Source organism: Garra rufa, chromosome 3 (genome assembly GCF_049309525.1).
Source record: "Garra rufa chromosome 3, GarRuf1.0, whole genome shotgun sequence".
Lineage (NCBI taxonomy): Eukaryota > Metazoa > Chordata > Actinopteri > Cypriniformes > Cyprinidae > Garra > Garra rufa.
In genome coordinates, this window is record NC_133363.1 from 15,989,549 (window position 1) to 16,015,615 (window position 26,067).

General features: G+C 36.8%; 1 protein-coding gene across 2 annotated transcripts in view; it reads right to left on the reverse strand.

Moving 5' to 3' along the window:
- Window positions 1-670: 670 nt before the first annotated feature.
- Window positions 671-26,067, reverse strand: part of dennd4c (DENN/MADD domain containing 4C) — a 69,884-nt gene continuing 44,487 nt past the window's right edge. The window contains exons 14-34 of one of the 2 annotated variants that reach the window (XM_073835770.1): window positions 25,718-25,756; window positions 25,026-25,156; window positions 20,450-20,582; window positions 18,173-18,379; window positions 17,697-17,825; window positions 13,857-14,004; window positions 10,944-11,093; window positions 10,735-10,851; window positions 10,312-10,461; window positions 9,003-10,102; window positions 8,191-8,386; window positions 7,895-7,998; window positions 7,633-7,808; window positions 6,608-6,799; window positions 6,173-6,353; window positions 5,969-6,079; window positions 5,561-5,698; window positions 5,224-5,341; window positions 4,869-5,022; window positions 3,239-3,303; window positions 671-2,501 (exon numbers count right to left, since the gene is read on the reverse strand). In XM_073835770.1, coding sequence (XP_073691871.1) covers window positions 2,365-2,501; window positions 3,239-3,303; window positions 4,869-5,022; window positions 5,224-5,341; window positions 5,561-5,698; window positions 5,969-6,079; window positions 6,173-6,353; window positions 6,608-6,799; window positions 7,633-7,808; window positions 7,895-7,998; window positions 8,191-8,386; window positions 9,003-10,102; window positions 10,312-10,461; window positions 10,735-10,851; window positions 10,944-11,093; window positions 13,857-14,004; window positions 17,697-17,825; window positions 18,173-18,379; window positions 20,450-20,582; window positions 25,026-25,156; window positions 25,718-25,756 — 3,876 coding nt within the window. In that variant the 3' untranslated portion in view covers window positions 671-2,364. Of the gene's footprint in view, window positions 2,502-3,238; window positions 3,304-4,868; window positions 5,023-5,223; window positions 5,342-5,560; window positions 5,699-5,968; window positions 6,080-6,172; window positions 6,354-6,607; window positions 6,800-7,632; window positions 7,809-7,894; window positions 7,999-8,190; window positions 8,387-9,002; window positions 10,106-10,311; window positions 10,462-10,734; window positions 10,852-10,943; window positions 11,094-13,856; window positions 14,005-17,696; window positions 17,826-18,172; window positions 18,380-20,449; window positions 20,583-25,025; window positions 25,157-25,717; window positions 25,757-26,067 lie in introns of both variants that reach the window. The other variant, XM_073835768.1, reaches the window with a different exon arrangement.

Consider the following 26,067-nt stretch of genomic DNA (forward strand, 5'->3'; position numbering starts at 1 on the left):
ATAAATACTTTACATTAGTCCATAAACGTTTGTATTGTATATTAATTATTCTAAATAATTTATTAATGTAAAAAAAAATACTATTAATGTGTTTTATTCCGTTTTTTTATTTTGATGTTTGTGTGTATGTGTGTGTGTGTGTGTAGGCTCTCTCTATGATCAATAGCTCATAAATCCTATTGATTCGACAGCTGACAAACTCCCTCCAATTTACATAATTTCTATTCATTCATAAATCCTTCTTTATTGTACTTTGCTGTTAAGATAAAACTCTTTAGCTGGTCCCTAATTAAAGAGTAAAAGTGTCATGTGACTCTCACACTCACCTTGATGTGTGAAAACCACTACACACGTCACAGCTGTCACAAGATTATATTACTTCCTTTTGTCAGTGTTATTTCATCTTTGTAATTCTACACATGTATGGTGTATAGATGTTGTAACGAGCACAGTGATATTATTGTGAATATCTGAGTTTGGATGGAATTCTACAATATTATAATAAAATAAAACTGAAGTAGTGACAGATGTTCTGTATTATAACAGAGTACCAAATTTTCAAAAACAAAGATCAGATCCTCTCAGCATGAAACAACTGAAACATTGTTGATCTCAGATGAACAGATAAAATAAAAAGATAAATTTACAGGTGATTATAATACTCAAACAGTTTGGTGCATCAGAGTTTTTTCTCTTTAATTTGACCATGCGACTCAAGCATCCAAGACTAACAATGACATTATATGCCTGTACAACTCCTATATTATCATAGTATGCTCAACTTTCTTTGTCTTGTTCCTCAGAAAAACACTTCTATATAGATATAGATTAACAGTACATTATGGGTTAAACTATTATTGATTTGTGTGCTCTGGTGTTTTGCAATTTGTAGGTTTTAAAATTTGAGAAAACAGTGATGAAGGAGTCCTGTTATGCATCACATACAATAACATTTCCTTGGTAATGATACAACAATTTCACATATACTTCATTTGCACCTGATTTGTTTCAGAAACAAAGGGATGATGTTTCTTTTACACCACCTGTCAAAAATACACAAATTCAATTAAATAAAGTAAGAATATAAATGAAAATTATAAATAAAGTCAGACCAATTTCACTCTAGCATGTTAATTTATTAGTAGTAAATTAATTGTATATTTTACAAATCCACAAGTCCTACCTTTACTTGATAACAAGGCACAAGAACTATTTTGATTTCTTCACTGATTCATTCGCTAATGGCAGTAACTGAAAGGTTTTTACATCCTTTGGAATCGAATGTACAATGCGACCAGAAAAAAAGATTTTAATAAATTGAACGGACACTAGTTTGCCATAACTGAAGTCATCTAGTAGATTAAAAAGCAAGTTTAAAACATATTTTTATATATTCTTGTTTGAGGTTCTATGGACGTTTTCCATTCTGTCTTAAAGAGTTGTTTTTGCACACACGTTATGAGATTACAAATGGTTAAATCAAAGCGTGTGTATTTGAAAAAAAAAAAAGTTATTTTACTTCATAAATCATCTCCTCCATACTGGAAGTATGTCACAATATTTTCCACAACACATCACATCCTACATTTAGGTTAAAAGTGTATTTTTAAGAAATGACAGTTTATCAGTATACCATCACTCGTATTGATTTCAGCCTGTTTAAGACATTAGAGATGTTTTCTGGAATGTTCTGGAATTCATCTGATTGTCCTCTCTCACAGTATATCACTTTAAGGTATGGTCTATCTCATGTACATGCGCATAAACACTCTCACGCAAACACAAACCTCTCACCTTGCACTGTGACACTCAAAGCCCACATTAACCTTAAAGGGCTCTGTGTTTAAGACTCCACAAAAATCTAGCCTAAGATCGCTCACGTTGAGAAAAGCAACAGTTCAAATATTCCAATATAGAAAAATATATATATATAAAAATACATGGCAACAATGGAGAATGATAAAGCAACCATTTCTAAAAGTGCACATCAAATAAGACCATTGTCAATGACACCTCTCCATATCCACAGAATCCTTCCACAGGTCAGCTGAAGAGATAAGCCAGAGTGAAGGCAGTGTAGAGAAACATCTTACAGTGAATAGATTTTTCAGTCTTACATTTACTTCCACTGCAGTTTAAAAAGGGCTCACACACAAGAGGCGGTACTCAACATCTGAAGACCGCCAATAAAATACAGTGTCTACCTGCTGTACGCTTGGTGCCATGACGCTAAGGAATTTCAGAACAAAGGAGCCAGTTTGTTTTTATTCTGGTGGATGATAAAAAGTACCATTTCAGGTGGTGCAAATTAATTAAATGACTGTACAATTCTCTCCCTGACTTTTACAGTCACTTTGGGTCAGATCAGATGAATGGGGCTCCAAAGGACTTGAGGCACCACTGCACGCTGTTGCTAGGTGGTCTGTCAATGGGGGATAGGACTTTCAGCTGTTCTGTGCTGAGCTCATTGTATGCAAGCCGGTATTCACGATTAAAGGCCTCTGTGGAGGAAAAATGAAGCAGAGAAAGTCAAAAAGTGAATCTCACAAGGAAATCTTAGGGTCCTACTTCCCCCCTAAATCATAATGCAGAAGATACATTATTATCTCTAATGAAACTCACACTGTTCAGACATGGTTTTTAATGATAAGCATCCCAAATTAAATTTAGCACAACAACTAATTAGTTATAATTACTTGCATTTCTATATGTATTTTCTAAAAAATATTTTTATCATTTCTATTTCTTTTTCGTACTACAATAATGAGAATTGCATTTTTGTCCATGCAATAAAAACAAATAACATCTCATCACCTTAGAAATATAAGGTTCTATCTGACATTTTTGTCAAAATTGAGTTGTTCACATATTCTTATTCTTTGACAACTTATTTACATTATTTGATGTTTCTTTTGTAAGCTGTGTACATTTTGGGCCTTTTTTTAGAAAACAAAAATGGTTCTATCTACAGAAGTCTATGGAATGCAAAATCTTTGAAGCTCAATATCTCGAAAGTGCTCAGAATGCAGATAGAACCTTATAATTCTAAGGTGACGATCTCAGTGCAAACAATCGTAATGGTCCTAAACATACACTTCATGTTATGTATGCTTTTTTTTGTTAACTTTTGATATGCTCTTGACAGGTTTTGTTAGATCCATCCTATAGGCACTTAATTCATGTTAACAGCAGTAATGAATGCACTTTCATGTAAAATTGGAGAACAGCATTCACTTACCAACATCAATGTTCTCCTTTCCTAGGGCAACAAGTGACAGAAACAAAATTTCCCTATAGATACTCCTGGACATGAAGAGAAGAGTCAAATGTTACATTTTGGAATGGAAATGAATATGACAATATCTTGGCAGACTAAATACAAGTTTAAACTTGTAAATTAAAGTCATATAATTAAATAAATTACTGGCATTATTATTTATATAACATTGTATAATATTTAGCATGTACAAATAATTAATTATAGAAATGCACAAGATTCCAGCTCTTTAACTACTCTTACAATGAAATGATGGCAGTGCTTTTATGCAAATACAATGTAAAGTGGGCAATATGACCACATCTTGCAAGTGCAATCTGCTTAAGTCCTCTGATTAGGTAATTGACAATATCGGTTAAAAAAAAAGATAAATGTTAAACCTAGAAAGCTGATTATTGTATTTAAAATAATCCAGTTATCATACATTTATATTTCAGCATTTTTGATACAACGCAGTTAGTTCAAGAAAACATTACTTGCATTACGGATAAGATGTGTCTATTTTCCAATTACTGCTATAAGAGCTGATTGCAACGTGTCAAAAGACTCCCATCTCATTTTCTTCTCCATCTTCAAAATCGTCCTACATCGCTGTTTTACTTTTTTTAAAAAGAGTGTTTGATCTTCTTTGCACGTCTACTTTGTAAACACTGGGTCGGTACTTCTGCAGCGATGTAGGAAAAGAAAAAAATGAGATGGGAGTTTTTCAAAATACCTACGTCTTGAACAGGAATACACGGAGAGCTAGACAAGATGAGCATTTGAGGTAAAGTACATATATTGTTAATTTGTTTAAAAATTGACTGATCGTTTTGCTAGATAAGACCCATCTTCCTCAGCTGGGATAGTTCAGAGTCCTTTGAAGCTGCATTTAAACTGCATTTTGGAAGTTCAAACTCGCAGGCATCATAGAAGTCCACTATATGGAGAGAAATCCTAAAATGTTTTCCTCAAAAAAACAATTTCTTATGACTGAAGAAAGAAAGACATGACCATCTTGGATGACAAGGGGGTGAGTAAATTATCTGTAAAATTTTGCTCTGGAAGTGAACTTCTCATTCAATCATCTTCAAACATCTTTCTCTTGATTAAACATCTTGATTTGATGTTGCTTTTATTTCGGAAAGTAATGTTGCATGTTAAAATGGGTATTCATTTTTGTCCTCTAGATGAAATAAACCTGCATTCTGTATACATTTGGAAACGGTAGTAATATCTCTATTTTTTTTTTTTAAATGTCAAGCTTCTTTCAATTTGATCTACAGTCTAATAAATAATAATTAAAAATAAATAATGGTACTTATTTAACTGCACCTATTTCCAAAAATTGTTTGATTAGTCTAGGTTATATAACAAATAAAAACCTTAAACGTGGTGCTTGTTAATAATATCATCAAAAAGTTATTATTTAAAATGAAAAAACCTATAAGCCTCTGGATCTGAATGAAAAATAACCTACCATTTTCGCATCAAACAAATCAAAAATAAATAAATAAATGAAAAGAATAATAATCAAATAAAAAACAATCCCATCTTTTAGACCAGCCTAGTCTTATAGTCTTATATACAAGATGTAGCATTCATGTCCAACCTCTGGCGTTTAACTTCAGGGCGTTTCTTGATCTCTCTGAGGAGCATGTTGATAGGGCCGTAAACATCATTCGTCTGAATGCTGCGTACAATGGTGTTCAGCAGAGTCCGAGTCTCCTGGTGGTCAGTGGGGGCTAAAGTGCCCTTTTTTTGCACTGCACGACAATGACACTCATATTTAGTGTCATACATGAAGTAGTCTATTGGAAATCAATTCTTTAGGTTTCTCTACACTATTTATTAAGTTTATAAAGATGTGCATTTTAATTTTCATAAAAACCTTGACGATGAACATTAATGTGTTGATGTTAATACTGAAAAAATAAATAATATCAAAGTGCCCCTGTGGTACTCACAGAAAGTCCTCCAAAGCTGATAGAGGGGCTCAGTGGGCTCCTGGTGTAAGTTGACATTGTCCCACAGCAGGTGCACATACACCTGCTTACTGTCCTGAGACAGAGATGCCTGTGGCAACTATGGGAGAAAAAACAGAGAGGGGAGCATTATCATGCCAGTTCAGTTCGACCAGCATTAAGCAAACAATTGAAATTACAGTACACACAGTGTGAGGTACAAAATAAATAGACAAATATGATGTATATTTTTATATAGAGCTGAAGGTAAAAGACATTTAAAAAGACTAATTCTAAACTAGTCAGCAAGAGCAATAACAGTGTGACTAATGTCAAGTACCTGTACTCCATTGTTGCAGTGTTCAGATGTGAGAATGAGGCCAGGGAGAATGCTGGGCAGGTCTAAACGGCGAAAATACCATACCAGGTTCCAGAAGATGATGGGGTGTTGACTGAGGAACTTATGAGTATAAATTACCTAAAAGATAATGGATATGGATGAATTACAGACCATACATACATAAAGCCAAGCACACAATACAAGGCAACAGGCTGATGCCCTGTTCACATTTGTAGACTTGATTTCTTGTAATTTGCCTTATTGATACACATTTAACACAAATAGAGGGTTTACAGTGTGAGCTCTTTGAATCAGACTTAACATGGGAAAGGGCAACAGGGAAATATTTGATAAATATAACATCACATATATTTACTGAAAGGTTGTAGTAAAATCAAGCTTGAATACCTGATCTCCCTCATTCTCTAAGAGCGATTCCAACTCTTTGCGAAGGACCAGTGGACTGAGATACGGCACAGAAACTGGTTTTGGGTTCGGCCACTTTTGACTCAAAGTGTCCTGGACCGTTAAAATACATAATGAATCAAATGTGAGCAATAGGTTTAATTCATAAAGCACACCGAATATTAAAACATGACGTTTCTCACTCACCGCCACCTCTTGTAGGCTGTTTGGCAGGCTGGTAGTAGATATGCCATGATTGGGTCTTTGGATCGAATCCAAACTCTGAAGTGGGCCTCCCACACTGTTGCTCCGAGTTAAAGTGTTGCGTTTCTCGGCTTGTTTCTCCATGAGACCCAGGGGGTCTGAATGTACTGGCTCGGGTACAAGGCTATGGTGCAAATTCAGAAATCATAATGTGATCTGAGATTTATGACACAACCATCATCAGTTAGCCAAAAACAGTTCCATTTGAACTACTAATTTGAAAAGAATAAATTCCAAATTCCTGCAACAAAACATTAAAACCTCTAATATTAGTCTTCTACTGAATTCAAAAATCAATTCTTCAATATTTACTTATAGACCACCCAAAAAAAAAAAAACACACACGTTATGCTACATTTCCAGAATGTGTTCACATACATCTTTGGGGTTCCAGGTTGAGTGACAGGCACTTCGACTGGACCCTTGCTGTCCTCAGGAGATTCTGGGGAGCTCATGAGGTCTGGAGGGTCACTAGAACATCCCACTTTCACTTCAGAGGAGCCAGAGGTGGTCGGATGTGTGCTGGAGCTGTTGATACTGTCTCCTGATGTGCTTGTCTTCAAGTAGAAGCTGTAAACCAAGAATACACAATAATAGTTTATCATTCTTATAATTATTACTCTCTATTAATCGAAATAACATCTGTCATTAAGCAAAACTGTCAAAGACATAAATCTAAAATGAAACTTTATTACAAAACTTGAAGTCCAGTAAAATGTTGTATATGTGGTTCAAAACACTGAACAAGACGTCTGTGTGACCTATGTGAAATTTGCCAACAAGCAGAGTTTAGTTTATTTTCTTAGTTGTGCATGCAAAGTGTCATTATAAAACTAATGGAGCAGCATTAGTTCTGGCAGGTCACGTTAGTCAAGCTCGCATGAGCTGATGCTCAGATGATCGACGTCTACCTATAGGAATATGACGCCAATCATAATTCCCTTTATAAGGTCCTTTCAATCATTATTCAGCAGCTATCGCTTTGCTCAGGAGCTAATCAACCAGCTCCTCCTATTGTCCACTAAGGACTTGGCTTGGACTTTCTTGTTGTGTCAGACCCCTGAATTTTGTTATATAAAATAATAACTTAAAATATTAATACTATTTGCTACATTAATCATTAATGTTGGTTCTGTTCTGTTTACCCTATAGGGGGGTTATTTATGCTCTCCCCGCTCTTATCCATGCTAGGCTGCATGGATGGGCAGGGAGTGTTTGCCCAGAACCCCCAACCTAAAATGTATGCTTATTGTAAGTTATTTGACAATAGTGGTCCTGACAGAAATATTAAAATATCAAAATATTTTCTCCACGGTAAAAGCAAGCAAATTGCACTGTATAATTAAAGCAAATAAAATGCACTTGCAGTGTGCATTTCAGCATCAAGTGGTTTAGTAACTCACCCTGGTGTTGAGCGCAGGTCGTGGAACTCAACATGGAGTAGAGGGAGAAAAGTGATTTGACAGAAAGGACAGGTGCAGTTGAGATTAGAGTCGTCAGCCGTCCAACCTGCCATAATCTCCTCGTCATACACCAGAGCTTCACAAGACCGACACTGAGAGCAGCTGGACATTAGAACCTGCCCAAAAGAAACAAAGTTCAACTGTACTACTTCATTCTGAAGAGATACTGTATTTAAGCATCAGCAGAGGGCGCTGCTCTCACCTCTAAAGCACAATTCTGGTAAATGCTGGAGGTGCTGGCATGATGAGAACTATGTTCAGACCTCTCTGAGTCTGCACCTCTCATTGAGCGACCTGGAGTCAAAGCTGTATTAAAGAAATGGCAAAAGAGAAATTTTCAAACAAAAGAATACTATGTACAAACGGTTAACCTTGCAATAACACCACATTATCTTCACATCTGAAACAAAATGACTGATGATATAAATCTTCTTTATGAAGCCTCATGCTGATAAATGTGTTTTGAAGTGGACATTCAACATGATGTATGAGTCTTACGTGTCGACAGCTGTGCACGACTGGTATCGCTGCTTCCACTGCTGCTGCCCAGGCTGGTGTTGCTGTGTGTGAGCCCGTTTGAGGCCAGGCTGGGCATCAGGCCTCTAGGTAAAGTGTTCTCTGTTGCTCCCTCTGCAAACAGCAACTGCTCTTCTAGTCTAGCTGGGAAACTATCTCTGGGCTGTGAGCTATCCTCCTGAATCACAGACAATCAAAATACAGGCCAGACTTAACATATGTCCAACATTTACAATGAGGAAATACTGGAATCCTTAGAGCTTAGCTCTAGTACTAAACACACAGAGTTTTGATACTGATGATACTTTACGAGATGAACTAGTGTAGTTAATTTTCTTAAACCAAATTGAGGGCAAGAGGATGCCAAGATGCATGCAAATTTAATAATAATAATAATAAAATCAGGGTATAAACTGGCCTTTTACTTCTAAAACTAATGTAAAATCCTGGATTATACGTGTGCCTCAGGAAGCATTTTAATATGTGGGGAAAAAATGAAATGACCCCTTTAATAGCTACTGCCCTCAACAAACAGGTATGTAGGTATTGATATATGTTAGGCTACTTTCTGTCTATCCCTGGCTTTCATTCATAACAATGAACACACTCAGAATGTATTGTTAACACAATCACAATCAAGGGTTCAACAAAAATGTTAGTAAAGTCGAAGCTGTTTTTTTGACCTAATTACTCCTGAGTGACTAGTATAACTCTTCGGTTGATCTCTGATAACGAAGATACTCAAGAAAACCTCTCTGGATGTCCTAATATCTATATTTTTTACAGTCTCTCACCTCATCATCTGAGTAGGAGTAGGCTGAGGCCACTGCATCCCACATTTTGCTGGCCACATTGGCTGCCTGCTTCATGCCTGACTTAAGCATATCTACTTTAGGCCCTAACAGCAGAGAGTCCATCTTGATGCCTGATATGGAGTTGATGACAGATCCAAGTGAACTGCTCTGTGATGACTTTACAAGTGCGGTCAGCGATGATGACCTTTGACCTGCAGAGCCTGGGGTCTTGGGGGACTTGACTGCAAATGTCTTAGAGCGTGTAACAGCAGGGCTACGCTTTGGAGTCTCCATTAAACTAGTAACTTTGACTGGTCCGATCGGAAGGCTCGATCTTCTTTCCAAAGACTGCTTTCTTTCCAAAGGAGAATCTGGACAGTTAACCGATTCGTGGGTTGTTCCCTGTTGAAATTCCATGCTGGAAGCTTTACCATTTAGAGGGCTCTTGAGGCTCATGTACATCTCAATCTCATCTGCAAGATTCCTTGAAACCATAGGTGGAAAGGGCCGTGTGGACTCCTGGCTTTGAATGGAGGTTGCATCCTCAGTTTCCGACGCAAGGAGTGAAAGAGGATCCGCCCCCACCTCAACATCCTCCCTCTCCACAGCTTTAGAGGAGGAGGAGCCACTGCTTATGGTTCGCTCAACAACTTCGCACCCCTGGGGCGTGTCTACTGAATCTGTCTGCCGTCTACTTTTTTCTACTTTCTTTTCTGCAGAACTGAATGTTTTGTGTTCTTTCTGTTTATCTTCATGTTCTTCATGGAGGGCAGGGCTCAGTGTAGCCTCCATCTTACATTCTTTGAAGGGAGTGGTAGTTGTAAATGGAGGAGGGGTCAGACTGCCAGAAAACACGGATGCAAGGATTTTTGCATCTGCACCCATGTGATCAGCGCTGAGCTCCAGACTGTCCTTCTTTTGTAGCATGCCAGCTTTGCTCTCTGCACTGAAACTGCAGCTGCGCTCCACAAAGGCTTTCACCCTCTGCTGCTGTCCAGCCTGTGACACCTGCAAAACTGGGATTACAAAATCATCCACCACAGGCAGGGTCACATCTTCACTCTTCTTATGGGGAATGAAGAGTTTAGCCGTGCAAACACCTGCTGAAAGAGAACAAAAGCAATATTACTTACTACATGAAACACTATATAAATACTAGATTTTGCATGTCCAGAAGGAAAAAAAAAACAGTGCAAGGCAACAAAAATAAGTAAGTTTAGGTTTTAGGTTTCTGTTCTGCGGAAATAAAATGCTGCAAGAAGAATTTGTACCTAGTCTTTTTGTTAATAATAAATTTCCAGTGACTGACCAGTTTCTCCCCTGTCTGCAGTGCTGTCAAAGTGGACAGGGATCTCAGCAGACAGTTTAACAATGCTGGCTACAGAAGGTGCTATCTCAGCAGGGCTAGGGGGCTCCGTCACAGCTACAACACTGTCCACAGAACTAGCAATATCATCTCCTTTAAAGATACAGAAGAAGGACACTGTCTTAGATAAATAATCCCGGCAGCAGTATATAATAGACAAAAAACACATTTATGTATGTGATTAAAGGTTAAATTTTGTACTATGTTAATGCATTTATTCTTTTTGACATAACTGTTTAATTCTGTTTAAGACTCAGCAAGAATAAAATATCACCCACAAAACAATTGCTGATTTATTTATTTATTGCAAATTTGTATTAACTTCAGTGCATTTTCTGTACATTTAAAAGCAGTCCAATGCAGTACCATTTGCTTTGCTACTGCTAGTGTGGTTGGTGGATAGAGGTGGAGAGGTTATAGGTCCATCAGTAAGGTCCTGGGGCAGCTCGTCCTTAGATCCATAACCCTGATCAGACTGACCAGCTTATGAAATCATAAATACAAAACATATTCAGTCAACATTACAAAACATAAAAATCTAAGTAAAATTATAAATAATGTCACATCTACAGTACCTGTACTATAGCGACTGTCAATAGCGTCCTCAACTATAAGGCTGTGAGGGAAGAGAATGCTTTTCTCTACAATAGGCTCATTTGAGCTGTCTATACTGCCATGACTCAGTCTGTCTCCATCAGCACCAGCTGCTGTACCTGCTGAAAGCTCTATATGAAAAACACACATTTCAAAACGTCATTTCATAATTTTAAGAACTGAAGGTCAAATTAAAAATAAGTAACTTTTTTTTTTAAGTTATTGAATCTTTCTATCAGACATCTCTAAATAAATCCGGTTTTACATTTATAATACCTGTTTTGTATTTTTCATTTGTACGTTGTATCTGCTAAATGCAAATTTACAGCCTGCTAGAGATTCTAATGTGCTCAAAGCCAGTATTTGCCAGACCACGGATGCACAAGTCTGCCAAAACACCTACTTGCCTGTGGCACAATTAAATGTATATTGCATATTCAATGTACAGTCGTGGCCAAAAGTTTTGAGAATTACACAAATATTGGAAATTGGAAAAGTTGCTGCTTAAGTTTTTATAATAGCAATTTGCATATACTCCAGAATGAAGAGTGATCAGATGAATTGCGCGTGCAAGAAACGCGTGCAGCCATCATTGCTTTGCATAAAAATGGCTTCACAGGCAAGGATATTGTGGCTACTAAGATTGCACCTAAATCAACAATTTATAGGATCATCAAGAACTTCAAGGAAAGAGGTTCAATTCTTGTTAAGAAGGCTTCAGGGCGTCCAAGAAAGTCCAGCAAGCGCCAGGATCGTCTACAAAAGAGGATTCAGCTGCATGATCGGAGTGCCACCAGTGCAGAGCTTGCTCAGGAATGGCAGCAGGCAGGTGTGAGCGCATCTGCACGCACAGTGAGGCCAAGACTTTTGGAAGATGGCCTGGTGTCAAGAAGGGCAGCAAAGAAGCCACTTCTCTCCAAAAAAAAAAAAACATCAGGGACAGATTGATCTTCTGCAAAAAGTATGGCGAATGGACTGCTGAGTACTGGGGCAAAGTCATATTCTCCGATGAAGCCTCTTTCCGATTGTTTGGGGCATCTGGAAAAAGGCTTGTCCGGAGAAGAAAAGGTGAGCGCTACCATCAGTCCTGTGTCATGCCAACAGTAAAGCATCCTGAGACCATTCATGTGTGGGGTTGCTTCTCATCCAAGGGAGTGGGCTCACTCACAATTTTGCCCAAAAACACAGCCATGAATAAAGAATGGTACCAAAACACCCTCCAACAGCAACTTCTTCCAACAATCCAACAACAGTTTGGTGAAGAACAATGCATTTTCCAGCACGATGGAGCACCGTGCCATAAGGCAAAAGTGATAACTAAGTGACTCGGGGACCAAAACGTTGAAATTCTCTTAATCCCATTGAGAACTTGTGGTCAATCCTCAAGAGGCGGGTGGACAAACAAAAACCCACTAATTCTGACAAACTCCAAGAAGTGATTATGAAAGAATGGGTTGCTATCAGTCAGGATTTGGCCCAGAAGTTGATTGAGAGCATGCCCAGTCGAATTGCAGAGGTCCTGAAAAAGAAGGGCCAACACTGCAAATACTGACTCTTTGCATAAATGTCATGTAATTGTCGATAAAAGCCTTTGAAACTATATTTCAGTACATCACAGAAACAACTGAAACAAAGATCTAAAAGCAGTTTAGCAGCAAACTTTGTGAAAACTAATATTTGTGTCATTCTCAAAACTTTTGGCCACGACTGTACGTAAGCAAACAATTTGTATTTCCATAGGAACTTTTTTAATTGAATGACATTTCAACATTTTGGCTGCTTTACAGTACAGCTTGTTGCAATTTTTAAAATTCTGAACAAGAATGAATCTGGACAAATTTCTAGTATCTTAATTCCATTTTAGTCCAGGATAAATTATAGTGTCCAGAGCTGGGTATTAACTGATTACATGTAATCTGGATTACATAATCAGATTACAAAATCATAATCATTATCATAATCAATGACCCCTATAAGTACCCCTGAGATTTCAAAATAAATATTTTTATAATTTAGTATTAAGTATGTCAAGGTTCTCTGACATTGGTTAATGGTCATATGGCATGCAGGTAAACATAAAATATTTCTTCTTTTTTCATAAGTGAATTATTTTGATTGCTATTTTAAAATGATTTCTTTTCATTTTTATGATTTAATTACTTGTTAGCCTTTCATTAAATTCACAAACCCCCTGCAGTTCCTTTATGAACCCCAGTTTGGAAAACCTTGATTTAATACAATGTTTAATGCACTCCATGTTGTTAATTACAATGAAAGGAATATATTTTCTCACTCTTTGTATTTTTACATTATTATGGTACAAGATTATCCTGTTTTCGTTATCGATGTGATAAACGATCAAAAGTAATCTGATTATATTACCTAAAATGTGTATTGTAATGGATTACGTTACTGACTACAATTTTTGTCATGCAATTTGGAATCAGTAACAGATTACAATTTGTAAGTAGTCTGCCCAGCTCTGGTAGTGTCTTGCATGTTTTTACTAGACTGCTTGCAACAGCAAATATAAAATGTGTAACAAGACCAAATTAAAATCTGTTTTGGTTTCATGAAAGAGTGGTTATAGTGCAGTAGATTCAGTTAAACTGCTGGTCTGCCATTTATGAACATTAGACCTAAAATGAATATTAATCTAGTTACTTACCATTCCTCTCAGAAGAATTTGTGATGCATATTTTCATATGCTGGAAGGAAAACTCTACTGTTAGAAATGGCAAATGCGGAGGTGGGGATATAGCGTCCGTGGCAGGAAAAATCCCCCCAACCACCAAACTGCACCCTGTCTCTAACCATACCTAAATACCTAAGTAAAGGGCCAATATATATAAAACATTTCAAAGGTATGAGCATAGGAAGGAAGGAACTCAAACCTGTGGTTATCAGAGAAGGTCCTCCTTTGAGAGCTGTCCCACGCAACGCCTTTTTAAACTGCACCACTCCTCGCACCAGGTTCCGCATTTTGGTCCACATAAAAAGTCCACTACGGTTACGACTTGGCCAAGGACTTTCAAGGACAGCCTAGACAAAGCACAGCCATTTCCAGGTCAGGAGTAACCATGACAACTTGTTTTATAATGGTAACATATTGACATTTGTAATGCTCCTGAATTTGTAATTCAATGGACATCAAATCAACTTCATTTTTATAGTGCTTTGAACAACAGATGATGTTTAAAAAAAGCCTCACAGTATTAAACAAAAGTAACAGAATCAGTGATGGTTCAGTTCAGTTCAATAAGTGTTCAAAGTTCATTCATTATAAAACAAGCTTAATAAGCAGCTCTACTGAAGACAGAAGTGTTGTTAATGAGCTCAAGTTGCAAATGATGTTGCAAAACTCATCAGTATTAAACAAATTCAATCTAGCTATAAAGTATAAGACAGTAGTAGTGACTGCTACTAAACTCTTAAGCAGAATAATCCGATCTGTCAATGAACAGCTTTGTTTTAAATACACCTTTGAAGTTTGTGGTCTGCAGATAAATTAAATGATCTTTTAATAAATATGTGACTATGATTGGCTATACTAATAAAAACTTAATAAATTTGAACTGTACTTAAAAAATATGTGAATTAATTTGACATGGATAATAAGATAAGAGAATAAGATACAAGGCCATATTTCTGCAACACTTTAGAGTATTCATACCAAAGCTGGTGTATGTTATGACAACCATAGTCTCAGCCTCAGACGTCACGCCCACGGAACGTTGGCTAAACGTCTGATGCATATGGTACACTTAACTGGAAACACTTCAGGAATGTCGAAGTCGTCATCTGATTAGTTGAATTTGACCGGATTTCCGGGAGACGTGAGTGTCACGTTTGCTTTCGGTCCTCCGGGAAACAAAGCGCAGACTGATTTACTCGCCGTTTTGCTAAAAGGTGCTTACGCAGATGCGATTGTTGTTATACACTTTTGCAACGTTCGCGAACAAATTACTGACGTACTGCTTGTTCTCCCTCTTCTTATTTAACTGGTTATTTCAATGACTGACTTGTTGGACGCCAGTCTGTTGTTGAGGCATTTCCATGCACCGAAACGTGACGCTGAACGAAACAAACTGTGATTGGCTGTTTGACATGTCGGTCAAACGGCCTTATGGACGGGCCTTGGCCAATTAAAGCTGCCATGAATTCCAGACCTTCAGCCGTCAGTCTGAAGGTCTGGCTACGCGAGACTATGACAAACATGACCCGAGGATACATGCTCATGACTTTCGAACAGTGAATTTTGCTCTTAAACACCAAAAATCATGAGACGACTTAGTTTCATTGCAGCATTTGAATTAAATGGAATCCAATTTTTCAATGATCCAAAATCATGTCAGCCATTTTGGGTACCTTCAGAAGGGCATGGTGGCGATGACACATACCGAGTTGCATAGTAATACACCAATGGATTCATTAAATATGCCATTTTAAGACAAAATTCAAAATAATGGTTGACATAGGACATGGAATCCAATTTTTCAAACTTCCAAAATCATGTCAGCCATTTTGGGAGTCTCAGAATATGCCATTTTAAGACAATTCAAAATGATGCCCAAAAAGGTCGACTTCTGATACTGTCAACTCAATATGTTGCACTAAATCTAAAGAGACTTCAAGTATAGCGATTTTGGCACAACAAATTTTTTTTTATATATATATCCTGACCACTAGGTAGTGCTGTTCCGAAATTGTGCCCATACCAAGACCATGCTGCTCTGCAATATCAATATATAAAGGTACAGTGTAGGGCTGCACGATTAACCTTTATCGCATCGATATTGAGGTTTTAACTCCCGCGATAACCTAACCTCAGGAGGCTGAGGTTTTTTCCCCGCCTCTGACATTTGAATGACAAACCTATTAGCCAATCAAAATGGTCGAATCTTGCGTTCCTGGCTTGCTGGCCAATCAGAAATGGCAATGGAAACAAGGTTGTATGCAATGCACCGGCTTTCTGTCAGCAGCAAAGCAGCTAATTCATAGTTTTACATTACATCATATCTGTCCCAAATCTTTGTAAATGTATTAAAAGTTAAGATAAAAATTATACAAAACGAAATTCGTTTAAGAAAGGATTTCCCACAAATAAAAACGTACGAAATTGTCAAAAAAGTGTGTCTGACCCTCCCCAATTCTCCCGGCGTATTGCCGTCCAATTCATACCACGTCCTTTATGACATTTAAAGTTACACAAACTTCTTTCGTAATAAACAAATTAAACTTAAACAAAACACAAACAAATAATATTTAAACAATGTAAAACAGAAAAAAAATCTTAAATGGCTACAACAATATATATCGCTCTTTCTCTTTTCGCTTGATCTGTTGATTAAACTAATCTTTGCTGCTTTTTTGATCATTCTTTAAGTAAACATTTGCCCGTTTGGTGATTAAATAAACTGTTTTAGACTTCCCCTTGAACTACACGCGACGCGTCCTGTGTGTGTGTGTGTGTGTGTGTGTGTGTGTGTGTGTGTGTGAGATACCTGCGAGTTGTCCGCGCAACGCAGCGCTGCACTTTTTCCCGGTTTCATTAAGGGTGGGTAAAAAATGGATTCTCCAATGCATTGCAATCCTCTTTTCAACGAGCTTGTGTTTTTTCCCCGCATATGGGACGTGTGTGTGCTAGAGACGCAGCGGGCTTCAATGCACAGAATTTTCACTATGCGACACGTGTGCATTGCTTGACAGTGTGTGCTTCCACCCGCAGTGTTTTACTTTAGATATGCCTTCATTTCTGCCGTTTGTAATGCAGTACTATTAGATGCACAAAACTCGCGCACTGACAGACTTTTACTTTCTCTTTGTTCGTCCTAAAAAGCTCGATTGCGGATGCGGTTAAATGCACTTTTTCGAATACTTTTATACAAAAACACAGCCAGTTATGTTTTCAGAGCAGGACAAAACATCTGATATATCGAAACAGACCGGTGCATTCATTGAAGCCTGTTAAAGCAGCCACTGTCATATGATACTGTCTATGGTTTTAAAAAGTAGCCTGCTTATATAAAAAAATTAAGTAAATTCTGCACGAAATTAATTTAATATAAAATCTAATTAAATTGAATCTTAATTTTAATATAAACAAAAAGTATCGAAACTGCAATTTTACATATTGTTAAAATGTAAAGATTCCCACCCCTTTACAATGAGCCCATTTGTAACATCAACTAAGATTTATGAAAGCTGTAGAATAGAAGTGTTGTTCCTTGTTAGAGTGTGTTAATTTCAACATTTACTGATATATTGTTAAATTTTGAAGTTTATTTTGTTAACATTAATGAACTATGAAATAACTTTAATGATCAATATATAATTAATATTTTTATTAATTTACAAAGTATGGTTTAATACTTTTTAAAAACTAGCACTATTTTAGTTGCCTTTCAGTATCCATTTTCAAAAACTATTGGTTAATTAATCGGTATCGGCCAGTGTGGTCCAACCTAGCTATCGGTATCGGTAAAAACCAATATTGGTCGACCTCTAGTTTATTTAACCCTCTGTTTCGTAAAAGTAACAACATATTTTATTCAGAATTTTAGTTTTATGCACTTAAAAGTATCGAACGCAAAAACCGAAAATCGCATCGCAATCGCAATATTTGTCAGAAAAACCGCAATTAGGTTTTTTCTCAAAATCGTACAGCCCTAGTACAGTGCATTGCTCTCTTGTGTAGTGCTATTGTGTATGTTATGTAAGGGAGTGTTCATCACCTTGTTGTAGTATCCGTAAGTAATAGCATTGGGTTCAACACCAGCCTTTTTCATCTCCATTAAGACACGCACAGCCATGACAGGCATCCCCCACAAACCACACAACTGCATCACCACACGGTAACACACCTGTTAAACACACAGATTGTGCTGTAGGGTCACACCAAGGTCACCAAGGTCATGAATTATACATATTATACATGTTATTTCTTGAATGAAGTGTGCAAGGAAAGAACTCAACTAATCACAGATATTATTTAATTTACTTCTCATTTGCTTAATTACAAATATTTTTGTTTCCTATATTTTATAGTGTAAGAGTAAAGTGAATTGGGACTAACTATAAATAAGAAATCTAAATCCATTGATAATATATTGTCAATATTAACTGAATAACTGCTGCAATAATAATAATAATAAATATGTAAAAAAAAACTTTATAGAAATATTTTTTGTAAAATATTTTAAATACACACCTCATCGAGCACTTCCACCTCAGAGCTTCTCATCTTGAGCAGAACATTAAAGGCCTGCTGCATGGTTCGGGGCTTGGATTGGGCTGTACGCATGTCGGCAGGAAGACAGATGAACCACAGACTGTAGCAGTGACTAAACAGACACTTTGCCCACTGGGGTGGATTGGAATAGAAACGCTTCGCCAGCTTGTAGGCCATTTTGATTTCCTGTGTGGAACAAAAAAGTAATGTTAAGGTTCAGAGACAACAAAGGGGTAATGAAGGGCATTCTCTGTTCAACTGCTTTCAGGTCCAAAAAACAATTGTGTCTGTATTATTAGATCAAACCTATGTACCCAGTTAGTGGAATTTTATTTTTCTTAAAATTTTCTAATACAAAAAATAAAAATCACTGTAGTCAATTTCAGTCCATTAAAAAAATAAAAATAAATTAATAAATAGGTAAATAAAATAAAAAATAGAAAAACAACACTTTTTTTTTAAATTGGAACTCAACAACTAGTCACCATTCACTCTTAATGTAGTGAACAGAACAGCCTGTACATTCTATAAAGAAGTTCCATTTGTATTTCTGTCAGGACTCAGGTTTGATCTCTCCTTGTGTTTTCTTTTCTTTTTGCATTTTTTTCTGTCTCTTATATGCTGTTATTGCTCACCTGTCTCTTGATTTCTCTGCAATATTTGCTATATAATCTGCTATACTTCCTTTCCCTCTGTTCTCTGCCAGTGTGTCCTAGATACTGGGCTTCCAGTATATAATTTACTAATTGTGTCAAGTTTATGAACTCAGTTTGTTTTGTTTAGCTTTTTGCAGAGACCAAATAATATGTTAAAACTCTTTTTTGCAGCTTTTGCACAATCTGTATAACTTAAGCACTACATAATAAAAAAATAAATAAAATTATATATATAACTCACTAGGGTATCTACAAAGAGCACTCAACCACAGAAACAGTTGTGTTTGGGGAAGTAATTCCATAACTAGTTAAGATCAGTAGATCTTTGTTTACATTTTAACTGCTGCATGCAGAGCACAGTCAGTACGAGCAAAGTGCTTCTCGACTCAGCGCGTTTCAGTGACTGATGTTATGAATAGCACAAAGCATGCCTGGAAGAAAAAACTCTGCTTACACAGAGACACTAATCTGGTGGCCAATTCATCTACTATAGACCCTACACTACCACTCAAACATTTGGGATCGGTTTAATGTCTCTGAATGTTTTTTGCTCATCAAGACTGCATTTTTTAGTGTCCAGTCTTGAGCGTCAATGATTATTTTAAAATGCTGATTTGCTGCTCAAGAAACACTGCATTATTAGCAATTTATTTATGGATTATTAATTGGATTATTAGCAATTTTTCCAATCTTTTGAATGGTAGTACATCACATTTTTAACAAAATTAACTGAGAAAAAAAAAACAGATCTGCATATGTTTACTTAGTTTAATTTTTTTTTTTCCCTATTGATTAATTGAGCACTATAAACACATGTATGTTTTACTAATATAGGAAGCCGGAGGGCGCAATTGTGCAGAAAATCGAAATATTCCTCAGAGAAGTAAAATAACTTGTGAGGATCCAGGAAATCACTGAAAAGCATCCAGCTAACACTATTACATATAAATGCTTTAATTTATCAAACATAAAGACAATAAACACACAACTATGACAATGTATGATTTACCCGTGTTCTTCAAGCAATCTATGCGACATAGCATTTATTACAGTATAGAATAAAATATTTTCTGCCTCATTTTTTGGTAAGAATCCACATCAGATCACAAAAGGAAGTTATTTCAAACACTTGACTGTATTTTGTTGGACAACAGGTTTATACTTCTCATTACACTGAAGTGCATGACCTTACTGTTGAAGAGCGCTGACAGTGTTTTACATGATATGTATTTGGCCAATCAATTTACACACTGCCACTGGTAGTTCCTACTGTGCTGGATACTTACATAAAAACTAGGGATGATGCAGGACTAATCCAACAAATGCTAATCAATTAGTGAGGTTGACAAGTTTATAAGAACTTGTTATAATATAATATGTTATAATATAACTAGTTATAAGAACTAGTTGTAATATTTTTTTAGCAGCTGTACTTTTAAAGGTTTTAATTTAGTCATTATGTCACATTTTTTAAAGACTCATTTGTAAATATAATGTGAATCTGTAATGCACAGTATTATCTGAAAACATCTGGGAATGACAGCATACCAGAATTTCTAGTAATCTGGTATAAAAAAAATTCCTTTAAGAGATTCTTCACCTGTTTGGTTCTCTTGGCCAACAGAGCAGGGCTGCTGGACACACTGGCCCCTGCAGCTCTTGTACTCAGCGCTGGTCTCAGCTCTTGTGGATGATCGAACAGCTCCAACCGTAAACTAGGGAAATTCTTATAACTGTAAAGAAAACAGATGACTCATAATTAGAGAAGCACAGAATTAAATACCATAAAACCCCAAAATCAGTCGAGTCTAATGGTCACGTCTAGCCAATACAGTACAAACATAAACACAATACAACAGACATTATACCTGCATTATTCCCTCTAAATTTTTTAACTTTTATTTACCTATTTCCTACCATTACAAACAGGGGCGGAGTGGGGCACTAAAATCCACCGGGAAAATTCTGACCGCACCGGCCCCATCCCCCCCAATTAGCCCAACATTTCCCAAATTATCTTAAATAGTACTAAATACTTTTTAGTATATTAAGTATAAAATTAGTGTGTGAAAACAGAGTATTATTTAAGTGCATTATGGAAGTGCACATTTTTCCATTTGGGGTAGTTGCTGTTACACTGTCTTTGGTTTTATGTTGATTACATTACTCGACCACCACTGCAGCACCTTCACTGCCATTTTGCATTTTTATAGAAATAAAAATAATTTACTGCAGTTGGAAAATGTAAGCTACAATTCTAAACTGAAAGCATCTGACAACAGGGTTACCAGGTCTGTATGACATAACTAGCCCAATGGCCAGTCAAGAACAACCTAAAATAGCGCACTGACCATTTCCCAAATATCAAAACTTATATACTTAATTTCCATATCTAAAATACACATTTTACAGTTGTGCACATTGATCATAAACACAGCTCAAAGGCTTCCTACCAGTAGCCTTCACAAAACCTAATATCCAGCATCGTTTTATCATAGGTAGAACGCAAAATATTTAAATACAGGCATTTTATTGAAATTTAATTTCTGCAATATTTAAAACCTTTAAATAACTGGGGGAATGCAACCCATGGCAACAGTTTAAAAGTAGACCAATTCCGTGAGGAAAAAATGCGGACTTGGCAACCCTGAATCCAACACGAGCTGCTGGAGTTAATGTCATTGCACACATCAGTACGAAATTTTCGTCCGAGATTTTTGTACGTTAAAAAAATAAATACAGGTGAGGTTATGTTAATCGAGTTTAGACACTGCCTCTGAAACTTTCGTCCGTCATAAAAAAATCGGATCATATTTGATTTTCTGCGTTTTTTCGCATCCATAATAAGCATTTTGATAGGAAAGGATGGCGAATATGAGAAAACTAAAAAAAAAAAAAAATGCATGCGTAAATCGAACTCAGTGTGCAATGACCTTTAGATTTAACTGATCATGGGTCGAAGTAAGGAGAGATGACTAAAAAATAGACCAGGCTGGAGGATTCGCTGCTCAATCTTGTGCTCACTGACAAATATTTATAATGTGCTGCTCCCTTTACACAGAGTGCGCGTTATCGCAAAATCGAAAGTAAAAGTAAACAGCGCGAGCACTGCATATTGAAAGTGCGAAAATTATTTACAATATTACAATGTTTGCGGGTGAGGCCAATAAAAAAAATATGGTGCTCAACTAAATATCGTACAAATTTTGTGATTGGTTATGTAGTGTGGGGCTCGGGTGGGCCAAGCTTCTGATTGAGTGGGCCAGGCCCACCCTGGTCCCCCCGTGGAACCGGGCCTGATTCGCGGAGAATTTAGTAACATCAATGATTCTAATAAGCTCAGGCCGGTCGCGTTCGCCTCGCACCCGCCCAATTTGTGATCCGCTGTGTAAATCCGCTGTCCCGATTGCCACTCCGCCCCTGATTACAATCATGTCAGCTAGCTGGGAGGGACTTTTCATGTATCCACTGGTCAAAGGTTTCTATTTACAAGGTTTACAAGGTTTCTATTTGCATGTTTTTGCAGTGTTAAGCCATGTAGCCAATCACAGACATTTCTGTTGATTTTTTTGAATGCAATAGCCAGTCAGAGGTCTTTCAAAAGTGTTTAGACAGAATCCACTCACCACTCAAAATGGCAGATTTTTGGTCAGTGCTAAGTTAGCATTCATTCAAATGATCTCGTTAAAACAAAAATGTAAACGCAACGTAAATAGATTAATTGTGCAGTATAGAGCTTCACAGATTACAACAGAACATTGTAAACTAAGATTGTGCTGAACTAAGATGAACTTTATAGTGATCTCAAGGGGAGTGCTCTTTGCGTGCTTTCTAGGCTAGATTTATTTCAGAATTTGAAATAAATGGTAACCATTTGTCCAATACCGCCACTTGCCTTTGCATAGTGTTTAATACTTCAGTTAACTGAGTGAAAGTGGTGCAAGTCCTAGGTGGCGTGATTGAAGGGAGGCGGGAACTAGTAAGCATATTCAAGAAACCGTGTGTACTAAATGAGGTAAAGGTAAGTTATATTCAAGCAATTTTAAGACAAAAAAGTTGTTTGTATTTTCATAGGAAAAAAATCACCTAAATGTCATTTTGATTATTAAATATAAGTTTAAAGGGATAAAAATTGTGACTGCATGGAGACTTTAAAAATTATTCTATAGTTCATGATCTTTTCGAGCATTATAACTAGACAAATCTTTACTGACCTTTGCTCTCATACACAATAAATATAGGAAAGCTTTGTACAAATATTAAAGGTAAAACTAAGTGAATAGGATCATTGTTGTGTGCATATAAGATACACTGAATGAAAGTATTTAGTCCACATGCAAAGTGGAGTAGAAAATAACTTTAATGACTATTTTTATTAGATAGATGATATGATGTGAGTAGTTGGGATGTTGTTGTATATCTGGGTTTTGCTGCTTGATATGTTTAGTGGGTGAAGGGACTTTGATATTTATAGGCATTTTTATTTACTTATAAAATTTATAAGATACTTACATATATTTACTTTTCCTTGCAACCTTACCATTTTAATGTTCAGTTTTTGTATTTAAATTCTGTAGATATTTCAACTCAAACCTGAAATATGTTTTCTTTCCTCACCTATAATAGCATCTCAACACAAAATACAACCTGAAAACAGCCTTGGGCTACAGAATGGTCTTCAATATTGTAAGAGACTTGGAAAAAAAAAACAGGTTGTAGGCTATATGGGGTATATTTTCGGGAGGGTGGGACTGGATGAATGACAAACAGAGAAGCAGAGAATAGAGAGAGAGAGAGGCCTATTATAGTGCAAACAGTGCCAGTTGTAAACAAAGTGCTCAGCCAGTCTCAAGGTTGGACTGTGAGTAACAGACAGGCACTCAAATAAGCTAACAAGAGCATGGAAATAGATTATTCTGGCCTTGTGCTAATAGATAAAGACGCTTTAGATATGAGTAGGGTTAGGGAGGGGTAGGGGCAAGAAAATGGCAGTCAGATAAAACGGGTGTGAACAGTAAAGTTCAATAAACAAGGTCGCTTTGAAAATGAATCATCACAGAGCTGCAAATTAAAGGTATTATTACAGTTATTTTAGTTTGTTTCAAGTGATTTATCTTCTACTCCTAATTCACTAGATTTACTAGTTCCTTAACAGGGCACAACTCCCCAGGTCTGAGATCTCAGTTGATGCAAATTTCAATGGTTAGTTCAAGTCTCCATTTGGAGAATGTTTATCTTTTTCTGAGTAATTAAAAAAAGTTTGCAAGGCGATAATATAGTCAGGTGCCCATAATTTGGAGTGCATTCCGTACACTCAGCACTGTGCATGTTTTTTTAAGTGAGGAATGCATTTTTTACATAAAGACTTATCTTTGGGCTTTTGATGGTTTGTATTGATCATCCCTGAATTGTCTGATTATGCATTTGACATAATGCATGCTTTACCTGATCAATAAACTCTGGATTTTCATTTATTTTCAAATTATCCATGGCATCATTATGACTAGCAAATTATTAAGAGTCTGGTGTTACTACAATTGTCTGACCAGGATAAGCACATTACTTAGGCTTGCTAATGAGAGAAGCTGTAGGCACATCTTATGAGACTGTCAGTCACTTGACTTTTTACACATCTTAGCAAGTTGTACAATCATAACTAAGCACGGCTATCATTCGTTTATGAGCAAGCAACAGGCCAAACCAAAAAAAAATAAATAATATTTTCGTAAACCCTGCAACTGCTGACTATGAATAATATGACTTGTGATACAGCATTGAATCATAAATCATACTGGGTTTGTTCATTTAAAATTGATCTTTAGTTGGCACAGATAACGTTGTGGGAAGCGCATTTAGCAAAACATAGCGCCGTCATGCTTTGAGCACCCCGAGTTTGAGTCCTGCCTTGCAGACATTTCCCGATTCTGCCCCCACTCTCTCTCTCTCTCTCTCTCTCTCTCCCACCTCGCTTCCTGTCTACACTATCCTATCACAATAGAGGCAAAAATAAATCTTACATTTTTTTTGACTGAATTTGTTTGTCAAATGAATTTTTTTTGTCAAATGAAATGTTCCCAATTTGCAGGGGTTTTAAAATTGCTAAAATTAACATAAAATGCACACCAAAAGGGAAAAACACAGATCCGTGAAGTACAAGTATATACATGTGTGTATACCTATATTTGGGTGGGGGGTCAGGGCCGTCTTCCGGGGGTGGTTCTGGAGGCATGACGAAGACTGTGTGCTCGCTCTTTTGTGACTCATCCAGTTCCATCAGCCTGGTGTCCTCAGATGACTCACCTTCAACCTGTGCAATGCAGCTACAGTCTTAATGGATGAACCTTCCGTAATTGTGTTTGATAAAATAGTATGTGCCAATTTACAGAGCTCACATGCTGACCAATATGGTCAACAGAATTTTTTTATTTATTTTTCTTGCTTTCCCTTTTAACAAAGCACTCTGGCTTGTAATATCAGCTTGCAGACAGTTCCTGGAACTTTCCATTACTCTCTCCACATTATGCCCATGCTAAGAGTTTTCAGATAAACGATATGCCAATGCACCCAACAGCAGATGGCAGAGTAAATTATTTACTCCACTAAACCAACTGCTCTGCTTATGAGGAGTAACAACCATCTGTTCCTATGTCTCCCTTAACTGCAGGTCTAAGACTAATGTACTTTATCATAGTACCACTGCAAAACAGATCTGAGGTCAGTAAAACGGGCTATGTTTTAGTATCTGCTCCATCTGCTGCAACCCACCCCCCCAGTTTTGTGTTATGATTTACTTTGCCTTGCATTGGGTGTAACACTAATATGACATCAAGCATGACACAGAAACACCTAACTAAAAGGAGTGGCTCACCTTTGTACCCTTTTCTGTTCCTTTGTCAGAAGGAAAAAGCTGAAAGAGAGACGTGGGAAACAAATTCAATACTAGGAAATACTGCATCCTCTGTTCTTTCCATTGGGAGATAAGCTTCCCATTAGTGCTACAGAAACTAAATTACTTCAACAAATGTTTCGTAGCTTTTTTTTTTCATTTTAAAAAGAAAATGTGAGCCGTGCTTCCCTCTGAAAAATTCACTGTATGATAGTGGATGTTCAGATTGATTGCCAAGTTTATTATTATGGGGTATTTTAAGAGGTTGTCAGCACTTTACTGTGTTGTTGCTAGAGTAGATAGGACATTGCTATATGGCTGTTTTGAATCAT